We start from the raw sequence: 13,650 nt of genomic DNA, 5'->3' as shown, positions 1-13,650 counted from the left end.
GCAGGAAGTAAAAAAATGAATAAAAGTGGGTCCGGGTCCACTTCCATGCTTTTGCCTAAGAGCATAGATGGGGATGCTCTTAGGCTCGATAAGCTCGCGAGCATTGAGGTGAAATAAAACTTGAGACATGTCTCGATACCAAACATTCAAACTTAGGGCATCCGCAATGCGTCTCGTTGCGGTCCCTATCTCGTCTCAGAGAGACGAGACGGCAGCGAGACAGCGTTGCGGGCTCCGTCTCATCCCGGTCTCGTCCCCATCCCGTCCCGTAACTCGTCTCGGAGAGACACTCGGTGAGCTGTCTCGCCATGCGCGTTGGCGCCATAGCGAGCTGCGGTTCGTCTGTGACGCCCATTCGCCGGCCCGCGAGTGGGCGTCTTTATTTCCGTTGAAAATGTATTTTTTATATTATTTTTTATAAATTCAAAAATTTGAAAAATAAAAAATATCTCAAAATTATACTAGCCGTTTATAGCCGTTTTTTACAAATTTTTTATTTTTTTTAAATTTTTTTAAGCCCCCAATCACTTCTATAAATATCAAATCATTCCCAAAAATTAATCCACCAAAAAAAACTCTCTATTCTCACTCAAACACTCTCAAACACTCTACATTCTTCATTTCATAAAATTATTCTTCTCCTAAATTTAAATCATTTATGGATCCATTTGAGCAAATGCGTCGCATAATGGAAGAATCGCTAACAGAAGATCGACGTCGGGAGGAGGAGGAAGCCGCGGCGCCTCCAAGGCGATCCCGGACTTACATCCATCGTAACCGGGAGGAAGCCGCCGCAAGGTTGGTACGCGGCTACTTTTGTGACAACCCGGTATGGGGAGAGACCTACTTCCATCGCCATTTCCGCATGCGGAAACGACTATTTATGCACATCGCAAATACGTTGGCAGCCCGGGAAGAGTTCTTCCAAGAAGGGTTCGACGCCGTTGGTCGTCCCAGTCACACGCCGCTGCAGAAATGTACTGCAGCAATCCCTCAGCTTGCTACTGGACAAATGACAGATGTGTTCGATGAATATCTGCACATTGGGGAAAGCACGAGGAGAATGTGTCTGATAAACTTCTGCAAAGGCGTCCGGGCAGCCTTCACCGACGAATTTCTCCGGAGGCCAAGCACGGTAGATTGTCAGTTTCTGCTCCGACTTCACGAAGAAGTGCACGGATTCCCCGGGATGCTTAGCAGCGTCGATTGCATGTATTGGCAATGGAAGAATTGTCCTGTGGCGTGGAGGGGGTCATACACGAGCGGCCACAAAGGCACCCACCCCACCGTTTTACTCGAGGCCGTTGCCGACTACCGGCTATGGATTTGGCATGCGTATTTCGGGGTCCCCGGATCGAACAACGACGTCAACGTGTTCAACCAATCCGACCTCTTCACCGAAGTTTTGAATGGTAAAGCGCTGGCCATCAACTTCATCGCTAACAACTGGTAGTATAAAATAGGGTACTATCTTGCCGACAGCATCTACCTGAAGTGGCCAACCTTCGTGAAGACGTTCAACAGGCCGGTGAACGAAAAACAGACTCTTTTTGCGCAAAAGCAAGTGGCTGCTCGCAAGGATGTGGAGAGAGCGTTCGAGGTTCTCCAAGCTCGCTTCAACATTATCAAAGCCCCGACTCGTACGTGGTGTAGGGAGAATATGGTCGACATCATGTATACGTGCATAATCTTGCAAAACATGATTGTCGCCGACGAAGGACCTGAGGCGGGAAATTGGTTCGATCCTGAAACCCCGGGAAGCTCTACCGCAAGTAGTCCGCCTCGCAGTGTCCATCCGTCTATGCAAGATCGGTTGTCTATTCGGGAATGACACATGATTCTACTGCTCACACCCAACTCCAAGATGATCTAATGGAACACACTTGGGTAAACTTTGGCAACCTGTAGAGTGCGCGGAAGAAAATAAATTATGTATTTTTAATATTTTTTTAGGATTTTAATTATGTGTTTTTTTATTTTTAGAATTTTAAGTTGTAATTTTATTTTATTTAATGAAGTGTGTTTTTATTAATTGAATTTGTTGGAAATAAAAATAAAATATGAAATTGAATGAATATTTAAGGGATGAGATGATTAAGAGATGGAGGGTTGCAGGTGATGTCTCTTAGTTAAGAGATGGAGTGAAAGTACAGTGGGTCCCATGAATAATTAAGAGATGAGACGGTTAAGAGACGGATAAGAGACAGCGTTGCGGATGGCCTTACGAACAACAGTAAACCACTCGACGATTGCTCCAAATGCCCAAATTTTATCAGACTTTGACAGAACATGCTATTTGCTTGCAAGATATACATAACCTTAGATTCGGACCATCTATGTCCACTTCGAGTTGCAATCACTCGTGAGGACATTTTTTTTTATCTTAAATTGTGAAAGTTTCAATTAATTACTCCATCCGTCCTCAAAGATTATGCACTTTGAATTCGGTATGAGTTTTAATGTAAAGTTGGTAAAGTAAGAGAGATAGAAAGAAAAAGTAATTAAAGTATTGTTAGTGGAGAATGAGTCTCTCCTCATTAGAGAGAAAAGACTTTTCAAAATTAGAAAGTACATATTTTATGGGACGGACTAAAAAGAAAATGGTGCATATTCTTGTGGGATGAATGAACTATTAGTTATAATTAGTTTTTCATGTGGGATGAATGAACTATTAGTTATAATTAGTTTTTCATGTGATGACGTGGGATATAAACAATACTATCACTTTTTCAGAGAAAAAATAAAAAATAATACTCCTTTGTCCCTGAAATTTTGTCATATTTTTCCATTTTTGTCCGTCTCACAAAATTTGTCACATTTCACTTTTGATCATTTTTTGTAACGGACTACACATTTCACTAACTTATTCTCACTCACATTTTATTATTAAACTAATACTTTAAAAGTAGGATCCCACATCCTATCAACTTTTTCAACTCAATTTTTATTACATTTCTTAAAGCTCGTATCCGGTCAAATTATGACAAAATTTGGGAAACGGAGGGAGTAATATACATTTTACTTATCAAGTCGTACTGTCGGTGGGAGCTTTTTAGATGGGTGGATAGGTGAGAATTAAAAGAATTCTCAAATTCATGATATATTGATATACGAAAACTTAATTGGAAAACTGAAAATTCAAACTACAAATTATAATTAATTGTAATCTCATATGTCCCTGAAATTTTATTACATTTATCCATTTCTGCCTGTCCCACAAAATTTGTCGCATTTCACTTTTTACAATTTTTTGTAATGAACCCCACATTCCACTAACTTATTCTCACTCACATTTTATTATAAAATTAATATTTTAAAAGTATGACTCACATCTACCAATTTTTTCAACTCATTTTCTATTATATTTCTTAAAACCCGTGCCCAGTCAAATTATGACAAAATATGGAGAATGGAGAATGGAGGAGGGAGTAGTATTTAGTTGTGAACTTCCACGACCTCATCGTAAACTAATATTTTCGTGAGTTAAAATTTGAGCGATTTTAGTTTTGCATTAAAAAAGTTAAGTACTGAGTACTTTTGAAAAAAAAATACGTTACATTTTATTTAACGTAAAGAAGTGTATATAATTTCAAGCACCTTTGAAAAAATGATCTCAACAGTCAACTTAATCAGTAATAGTAATAGGTGGGAGATAATCTTGATCATTTATCTATTCTACATAGTATAAATGTGGTAATAAATTAGTGATGTGAAGATTAATGAGCTACGTATAGCACGTCGATGAAGGAAGGAACAACCCAATTAAATATAATTAATGCGACTGAGTAATAACTATGTAATCAACTTACGAATTTACTATGTAAAGAAAAAGTTTGACCACATTTCTTGATAGTAATGTTATTATGCTACTGCTTTGGCAAAATGTTGTCCATTATTTTGGTCGAATTTGAATGAAGATAATTTTACTTAGTAGTATTAAGTTCATCAATAAAATAGATTTATTTTCATTTTAGATTGTCAACTAAAACTAGTTTCTATCAATTTATAGCATATTCTCTTTTTAATAAATTGTTTCTCATTTTCCGTTAAAAATACTTCATCCATTATTTTTCTTTTTTATTTTACCAATCTTAAAATCCTTCCTGCCACCTCTAAATTCCTCTCCTACTATTTACATCAAAGTCAAATCTAGAGATATATGTCACATTAAAAAATAATTTTACTCTACTCATCTAAACCAAACTCAAATTTTACACTATTTTTTAATGTCTCACAAATTTTTGCAATAGCAACAGTACACATTCATATTTCACTACAAAAAAATCGCATATTAGTGACGGAAACATTAATTAGTGAAATTTATTCATATAACAGACTAGTGACAGATTAAATTTTGACAGATTCGTCAATAATAAACCTGTCAATAAAAAGTTGTAGTGACTGATATTTCCGTCACTAAAGCTACTATGACGGAAACCATAGGCAACTGCTTCGCATTCGTGACGGATATTTCTGTCACTAATTAGTAACTGACAGTTTCGGTCACTAATTCTGTCACTAAATGTTTAGCTATTGGATGTCACTATTTTGCACTTTTTTTTGTAGAGTTTAGTAGTATTATTTGGAAAAAAAATGCAAAAATGAGTTTGGATTTGCAATATAATTTGAGAAGTTTTTATACAAAAATGAGATTTGGTGTCTAAGAGACTAAGACAATTTGGTGGGAGAATGTGGTAATTTATGGAGTCGTTCACTTGTCATGGCTCATTATCATGGCTCATTATCATATGATTATTCATCCAAAAATAAGTTGTGAGTTATTCTAGTGGAAGAGAGTAACTATGACTTATTATTATATAATTATTTATTTAAAATTAAATTGTGACATTCAATCTTATGCCTCAAATATAATGTGTATTCATTCATAAAATACAACATTTCAAACCATGCATGCCAATAAATATATACTGAACTTTCTTTTGTTTTTGACGTAAATAGTATTTCGTCAATTCAAAGACTATTTTGGTAGGCGAAGGTAGTAATTTACAATATGAACTTAAAAATGCGATTATTTTATTTTGAAGTAATAGTATTTCGCCAAATCAATTGTCAGGGGACGGATGGAAAAACTGTTTAGGAAAAACTACTATGTCAAGAAAGATGTTTTTAAACCTATTTTTCTCAATTTCTTTATCCACGACAACTGAACAGACTAAGCTAAACACATGTTTAAAAGATAATGATACTAATATCAATAATAATATAATACTATTACTTTAAATGTGAGTGAATATTAATTTAAGCTAATTCTCCTGAAAGTGAAAAAATAAATTTGTAGTAATTATTTCAAAAATTATCGAATATTTCTTTAAACACCATGCTATTTGATCTTGCGTTCAACTGCCGTTGTCTTCGATTGAACTTTTGTGTCCACTTTTGTGAGTGACACATGAGATTGCATTGTTACATGATATAATTAGTTATGATTGAACATATGTTTATAGTAACAGATCAACAAAATAAAACTTAGAGAGTTGGACATTATTAAAAATTAACAATAGAAAAATTAAATGATTATTTAAATGAAATATTGCAATTTAAGTAGCATTTGGAATGTACTGTATGTCAAAAGGTATTTGTTTGTGTACACGAATACAAGACTCTCATAAGAAAATTATAAAGAACGATAGGCCTAGAGGTGTGATAATTCTTAATTTGTACATCAAGAGAGGTCATTGATTTTCCACAAAACAAATGGTTGTACCATAAAGATCCTTCTGCACTTTAGAGTCATATATCATAGTGAGAGTGCTCAATGTTAATGATTTATGATTTGATAGGCCTAGACGGTGGAAGCAAAGGATTTACAATTGTTAACTTTGGCATGTGAAAGAAATCAAAGTTGGATTAATGAAACAGAGTTATACCCAAAGAGAGGTACCATTATGCTTAACTGCACGAGTATTAATGCAAAATTGTTAAAAATAGGAGAGATATAATAAGAAAATAATTATAATATTATTAGTAGAAAATAGACTACACATCATATAAGAACTTACCAAATTTGGCAATAAAAAAACAAAATTTTGTAGACAGATAAAAAAAATTTAACTATTGATGATAGACTAAAATTAATTTGGACAATTGATCGTTACTTAATTTCTTTTTTGACAGGAATTAAGCATAACTGTATTGTAGTAATAAATCATTTCACCTTTTCTTTATCATGTGCTATCTTTCACTTGATATTTTACCAATCCGCAATTATATTATTCCAAAAGCACCTATTAGGATTTTATTTTTTGTTGATAGAAAAGTTAAAGGCCTATAAAAGCCAAATATTTTGCGATGATGAAACCTATATACATCATCAAATATCTAACAGTGGACATTGTTGGATGTCCAGGACTTTTTCCTGCAAATATTCATTTTATTTTTGCTTTTTCTCATTTTGTGGATTTAGGTAAAGTGCATTTGCATTTATAATCCAGCTCAAGAATAGCTTTGTAATTATGTAAAGAAAGTTCAATCCTTTAACTATACTCCTTAGGACCAAGAGGCTGAAAAGAAAACTATTTTGCCCAATATTTGAAGCATGCATAAAATTGACAAAATGAAGCTCAATTTGATCAAACAAATTAACTAACATGATCATCCAGATTCCTCTATAGTAGATGTATTTCTCCAAAATGAAGTCTTTTTACTTGACTAGCAAAAGAAAACAGAAGGAAGCGTCCCGATAAAATCTGATTTAACCCGAAAATATAACAGGACGCACACACATCCTTCCGTAAATTTGCAGTAATCGCAGTGTATACAAGTATGGGGAGAGACCGATTTGCTCTTACTATAACATCTTGAGTTTACAAACAATCCGGTTCATGCTGGTCGTCGCAATTTCACTATGCTGAATGTAACATCTTCTTGTAGTCCTGGAAATTTCCACTGAAAGGAGCCACCCTACCATCGGTTACAGCCCATAGTTGCTCCACGCTACCAGAGATCAGATGCTCGTCGTGACTCACCTGCACAAGACATACCATCAACCACCCAGTTAAACTAAAACCCGCATGCTGATGAGTGTCAGTCCTCAAATAATGCTTTAATGATATGTAGTATTACCATTAACACGCCTCCTTGGAACAAGACGAGACCTTGGATCAATGCTTCAACGGCATCCAAGTCCTGTAATTTGAACATTAAGCGTCAGTACCAGCAAACAAGAATTTTCCTTTCCCGTCTACTAATAGTAGTTTCAGTGAAACATATATTTTCAGTGCCCATAGTAAACACTTCATAACTATAATACAGGACTTTTAGAATTCCTTCAAATCTGCCTAGTGCTTGTTTCTTATTTAAATGATATCTTCGAGACTTGAGGATTACGGATGCCTTTTCATGAAGTATCATAAATATCTGAGAATGAAATGATGTCAAATATAGTTTATCAGAAGAGAATTTATCACCAATCAGTGGGATACTTGGAGACTGTCATAGCTTGATCACAAGTGAATTCGCAAATTCGGTATTGCACTTGGCCAGAAGTATTGAACTCAAGGGGAGGATTACAGTTTCAACTCTAATGACTCAACCAACCCAAACTTATTTGACTCAAGGTCAAAGTTGCAGTACTTGAAATGAATTTATTATCATGGATGTTAGGTTCTTCTCCAGCATATCTCATAGACTAGCAACAGAAAAAGGTGAAATTGCTAAGGGAAAGGAGATGAAGAAATAAGCATGTGAAGGAAACAACAGAAGAGGCCTAGCTTGTTCAATGGTTTAACCCTTATAAATTAAATGGGACACAACAGAAACCACCAATAACTCAGGAAACAGTTGTTGCTTTTGTTCAGATTTTCTAATCAATTTTAAACCAATAACTAAACAAATCAGCATCCCCCAATATAAAGAAAAAATAAATGATTCTAAACAATAAAGACATAATATGCACATTATCTCCCATAAGAATCATTAGGGAGAGAATATAAAAAATATAGTTAGTCATCTTACAAGATGGTTTGATGGCTCGTCAAGCAGCAAAATATGTGGCTTTTTGAAAGTAATCTTAGCAAATGCAACCCTGCTTTTTTGACCACCTGGCATATCATTTAAAACAGTTTACATAAATGTTGAGTACTCTATCAATTGTTCAATAACCTTCTAAAACCACATTCATTGAAGAGAGTAAACCTGATAGTGTGTACATTGGCTGAAGGGCAAGATTCCCTGTTACACCTAAAGAGCCTAGATGCCCTCTTAGCTTCTGTTCTGGCACTCCCTGCACACCAACAGATAAAGTTTATCTAGAAAATGGAATCATACAAGACCAATATGATTAGGCTTACATTTACAAGTGGGCATTAAAACATTTAGGGATAGAGACATAGAGTGCAATCAATTAGAATCCTTCTCACATAAAGCAAAAGAAACTTTGTATTTAACCATATTATTCTTTGGATTAGGTCTGTAGCTAACACTTGAACACCGTAAGCGACATGTTTAGGGATGTAGCCACATAAAGTATCTCGAGCAACAGATCATAATCAAGTCAAATAAAAAATCAAAACTTGACTTTGACCACATTACATTAGCCACAGTGATTACTAGTTGTCTGAATTATTATTAACCTGAAGCACTGATCATATGTTTGCTATGGTAAAAATGGGAAAATGCTTATCATTCTAATGACAGGTGAGATTTACCGGAAAGCACCGCATCATATACAGAAGTGGATTTGAAGAGAGGTCTAAACCATCAACGTGATGCTGATTAAACACAGCAATGCGGACCTGAAAGAAATCATAAAAGAAACATCATTCTCAGGAATGCAGAATAGTGATTAAGAATAACCAGCATCAATCCATTTGTTAAGTAAAAGTAAGCTTTTGCAATTCTTTCCTCATTGAATAATAAACATATATAATCATAAAGTTCTACTAGGCACAGTCTGGTGCAGATAGAACAATGCATTACAAGTTGACAAAAAGTAAAAAAAAAAAAGAAAAAGAAAATGGGCAGACGGTGTAATAGCATGGATAACAATGAAACATAGATATAGCAATTTGAGGTTTGAACAGGGTGGAATAACCAGCTAGTAAAATTAGTGTACATTGTGTAATTGAATCAGAGACAATAATTACAACTACTAGGAGTACCTTTGCTGAGCGGAAAACTGTCCCAGAGGTTGGTTGAAGCTCTCCCGATATAAGTTTGAGTATTGTTGACTTTCCAATTCCATTAGGACCAACCACTGCAATGTGTGTATAAATTTACAAACAGTAACACAAACAAATTCCTCAAGTATGATATTAAAATTCTAACTACAATGTGTTCACTTATCATGACTACAATCTGATTGTGAAAACTTAGAAACAATTTAGAGATAGGCCATAATAAATATAAATTACATTAATCAAGTTGCAGTAACTTCATAAATGACTTACTGGCTACTCGGCTATCCAGATCGATTCCGAAATTCAAGTTCTTAAACAATATAGGGCCCCCAGGATATCCAAAAGATGCATCACTGCAATCATAACAAAGATACTTGGATTAAACTATCTGAACTGGAATATATAAGCACTAAATTGTTATAATGACTTAGATGTTGAACCTGAAGCTTATGATTGGTGGGCCTGGTCTATCATCAGGAGATGGAAATTCAAACTTGTAGCTGAAAAAAGGAAAATTAAAGTGAACAAAACTCATGAGCATTGGTGAAAACCTCATCTTTGATCCACACAAGTATGCTGAATCGATAAATATAAAACCTAAAATTAGCACTAATACTGAAAAACAAAGAAATATTTCAGTTAAAGAATCCATACTCAGGGTCATTTATAATTTGATCCACATGACCCAACCGATCAAGTGCCTGAAGGTACAATAGAGAGAATTATCAATAGAAAATAGAGTAACTTTTAAGATTAAAAAATAAAATGAAACATGTTAAAGGTCTTTTATTATTTCATCTTCATATTACTAGGCCTAAAAGCATCTGGAAGGAATTTAACAAACGAATCTCCTGGAAATTGTAAATTGTTAATATCATAACAGGACAGCTAAAATCATAATTACCTTAATTCTTGATTGAACGAGAGATGCACGCTTTGCATTGTACCGGAACTTGTCAATGAATGACTGAAATTCAAGTTGTAAAAGAAAAGGCATTTATCAAGTTCTCAACAAACACAAATAGTAAGAAATTTCTAACAAAGCACATAGACCAATAAAAATATACTCATAAAATTAATACAATCCATTTATGAACAAGAACCTGCATATGTGCTCTAGCACGCTCATGTGACTCGAATGCTTTTGTCTGGTTCTTGAGTTGTTCTTCTCGTGTCCTCTCAAATGTATCATAGTTACCTCTGTATGCAGTCAACTGTTGTCCTTGGAGATGGAGGATATCTGTAACCACCTGGAAAAAAAAGGCAGTACATAAAAAATTGTTCAAGAGTAAAGCATCAAAAGAGCAATTACAGATGGAATGGATTTCAAAGAACATGAAGTCATACAGTGTTCAAGAACTCTCTAGCATGAGAAACGACAATAAATGTCTTTGGCCATTTCACCAGGTAAGTTTCCAGCCATAGGACTGCATGGAGATCAAGATGATTCTGCCACATAAGCAAAACATTTGTTAGTGACATAAGTAACACTGCTTGATAAGAAAAAAGCATAAAGTACCGTTGGCTCATCAAGAAGTAATAGATCAGGCTCAATAAACAAGGCACGAGCAAGTGCTATTCTCATCCGCCATCCTCCTGAAAAAGCTTTAGTTGGCTTCTTCTGCATCTCTGGAGAGAAACTGAGACCCTATAGAATTTCACATACAAAGAAATCAATTGTATGATTGTATCAGCAACAAGAAAGAGTTGAATCAACCAAGTAATTTTGCAGGAGTAAATAGAAAGTGTGGACATCAATGATCAATATATGATCTTAGAGAGAATCAAAATAATAACTGGTAGGTACAATCAGGCCAACAAAACCTAGCTTGTTATTTGAGAGAAAGATAAAGAAGAAAGCACGTAGAGTTTTCCGAAGGCGTGCGTGATTTCATCAAAGTCGGGGATATATATAATTGAGGCCTTTTTCACCCCTTATATTGATTCAAACCATACATTTTAGTGCCAAGAAAATACAATGCAAACAAAATGCCAATGGAGAAGGTACCAAATTAACTACTCTGGGAAACTACAATACCAAGGTACCAATACAGGCATAAGCCCTCTTAGAGTATAGCATCACAGAGTCAAATGAAGCAAAAGAATGCACAAAAATTGGAATCATTTACATGATAGAATCCATAAACAAACATAAATCCTGTAGCATCTTTCTCTGCAGTATGCACGGTGCACCATATTTCCATGACACATAGCTCCTAAGATAGTTCCAACATCTAACAACCTTGGGAAACAACTATTAAATCCAAAAAGTAATCTAACCGCAAGAATGGATGCTGCTCGAGCCTCGGCAGAATAAGCATCAATGAAATCAAGCCTTTTATATATCTCTTCAAGCCTCTCAGAAACTGAATCTTTATCGACCCCTTTACTCTTTCCAGAGTCCACATCTTGATCAAATTCTTTCTGAATAATTTTCAGAAGATTTCAAACATTAAGGATATTAGTGGTAAGTAAACATAGATTTCAAAACATTGGCTGAAGTAGTCACTTTTGCACTAGTGCCACTTGAAATGCAATATTTCAACCTGTAACCCAAGCAAACGTGATTCTTCCTCCAAAAGCTGAATTCTCTCCACATCAGCATTCAACACACACTGCAAGGCCGATGTAGTATCACCAACTACTTCTTGCTCAACATGTAATATCTGGCAATTCTTGGGAATACCGTCAATAGCATGCATGGCCATGTACCGAAGAAAGGTTGTTTTACCAGTACCATTTCTACCAACGAGTCCTGCATCCAAAAATAACATAAACCAAGAGCATAAAAATGATCAGCAATAATTATATTTTGAAGACTTATAGGAAAAACATGCATGAGTAAACCCACATAGGTTTGAAGATCTAGATTGAGCGCAAGCAAATTAAAAATTAACAACCAAGACTTCTCCTTCAAATAAAGTAAGCTCATTGTTAAATTGCAAGTACAACTAACCATAGTGCCTCCCATAAGAGAGTGTTATACAACCATCCACAATAAGGTCACGCCCTCCAACGGATATGTTGAAGTTTTCCATGTGTATATCTCTGACAGCTGGCCCATCACTGTTATCATGGTTTACAACTACAGCAGGCATCCCAGCTTGGGCTGCTTCCATTTCCTTCAAGTGAGTTTGGTATTGTGCCTGTTAAAAAGAAACAATTATTAGTAAGAAACTTAATACGTGTGCAGCTAACCATCACACCGAAACCATCCCCTTTAACCCTACGCCTCCTTGTAATTATCTTTACCTGCCACTGAAACTGATTAAGCTAACTATACTACAGAAATGCACATGAAAAACATGCCACTCTCAATGTTCATATTTGAGGCTTCCTGAATGATTTAATCAAACATAAAAAATATAACATTCCGATATAACAGTATGAGATTAATGTTTTTCCACTATACTTATACCTCTCTATGTCTATCATCTTTTCTTTTCCTCCTTTCAAGCTTCATCTTATCCCGCTCGGTCAGAAGAGGACCATCCACAGGTTCCTGTTTCTTCTTTGGAGCGACTTTTTCATCCATTCCATCATCCATTCTCAATGGTGCCAAAAGGCTTCTAACGGTGGGTTTTGCTTTAACCAACCCATGCTTCCCAAACTTCTCAGATATTGTACTACAAACCTACATTAAATTTCACAACTAAGATTAAATTTTCATAGGCAGAAAATCAGAATTGCAATAAAGAGGGGGGGAAAGAACCTAATATGTAAGCTAGTTTAGAAATTCGAAGAAAACTTTCAACAGTGATGAATGAGAACCTATATTGATTACATCGGAGCATTCAGAACGTACCAAAATTCGACATTTTTAGAAGAAAATTCAGAATAGTAGGGAATATGATTAGTTTCTAATCACTAAACAGGCAGAAATTTACTCAAATACACTTCTTTGTTAAAACAAGAGCAGCATAAATGCAAAATCTAATAAGAGGAACAAAAATTCGAAATCAATTGCAATAACATTTGTGAATACACTTTTCACCAATACTAATAGTAGCTAAGAAACAAATCGAGAGTTAGAATTAAGAAATGTGGCATCGATGCATACCGCGCGGCACTCAGAGAAGTCAGAGACGCATCCGCAATCGACGAGGAGTTCGCCGAGGGCTTCCAAGGCGCCTTCACCGTCGACGCCGAAATCAAAATCCTCATCAGCGAGGACATTGACGATGTAATCCACAATTGGCTGATCGACATCCTCGACGCGCGGCCCCAAAACCTCATGTAACACCGCACTTGCTACCTCAGTCATCTTCGCCTCACTCTTTAGGGTTTAGGCAGAGTTATTTTTTAGCCATAGCAAAACGCAAAATAATACTTATTCTTATGATTATTAAAAATAATACTGGTACTACTAATACTCAATTAAATCAATTTCATCTGTTCATGATTTTTTTAATTCTATCCTCGAAAACTATGAATATTTATTTTAAAACGGACAGACAAAATTCATAAATTTAAAGGCTATTATCCATAAAAAATGGTGTCAATGGAAAGTATT

At 35.3% G+C, this 13,650-nt stretch overlaps 1 protein-coding gene across 1 annotated transcript; it reads right to left on the bottom strand.

Moving 5' to 3' along the window:
- Positions 1-6,566: 6,566 nt before the first annotated feature.
- On the bottom strand, positions 6,567-13,461 carry LOC121782933 (ABC transporter F family member 3-like). Its single transcript, XM_042180941.1, has 18 exons — positions 13,198-13,461; positions 12,556-12,771; positions 12,094-12,283; positions 11,684-11,892; positions 11,418-11,561; positions 10,657-10,785; positions 10,485-10,586; positions 10,241-10,387; positions 10,042-10,104; positions 9,792-9,838; positions 9,578-9,637; positions 9,408-9,490; positions 9,120-9,214; positions 8,667-8,753; positions 8,155-8,242; positions 7,975-8,060; positions 7,084-7,146; positions 6,567-6,986 (listed from the first exon to the last, which is right to left on the bottom strand). The coding sequence occupies exons 1-18, from the start codon at positions 13,399-13,401 to the stop codon at positions 6,864-6,866; spliced, it is 2,136 nt and encodes a 711-aa protein (XP_042036875.1). The 5' UTR covers positions 13,402-13,461; the 3' UTR covers positions 6,567-6,863.
- Between the last annotated feature and the right edge of the window lie 189 nt (positions 13,462-13,650).

The sequence above is a fragment of the Salvia splendens genome, chromosome 20 (genome assembly GCF_004379255.2).
Source record: "Salvia splendens isolate huo1 chromosome 20, SspV2, whole genome shotgun sequence".
NCBI lineage: Eukaryota > Viridiplantae > Streptophyta > Magnoliopsida > Lamiales > Lamiaceae > Salvia > Salvia splendens.
The sequence above is the reverse complement of the archived record's forward strand: the minus strand, read 5'-3'. Positions and strand labels throughout refer to the sequence as shown.

What these genes read in the sequence shown, in the direction of transcription:
- LOC121782933 (XM_042180941.1), bottom strand. Translation starts at nt 13,401, where the DNA reads ATGACTGAGGTAGCAAGTGCGGTGTTACATGAGGTTTTGGGGCCGCGC. An exon ending in GTGCTAGAGCACATATGCAG is followed by an intron (nt 10,105 to 10,240) that starts GTTCTTGTTCAT and finishes CTTGAATTTCAG; the next exon opens with TCATTCATTGACAAGTTCCG. An exon ending in GCCAATGTACACACTATCAG is followed by an intron (nt 8,061 to 8,154) that starts GTTTACTCTCTT and finishes ATGATATGCCAG; the next exon opens with GTGGTCAAAAAAGCAGGGTT.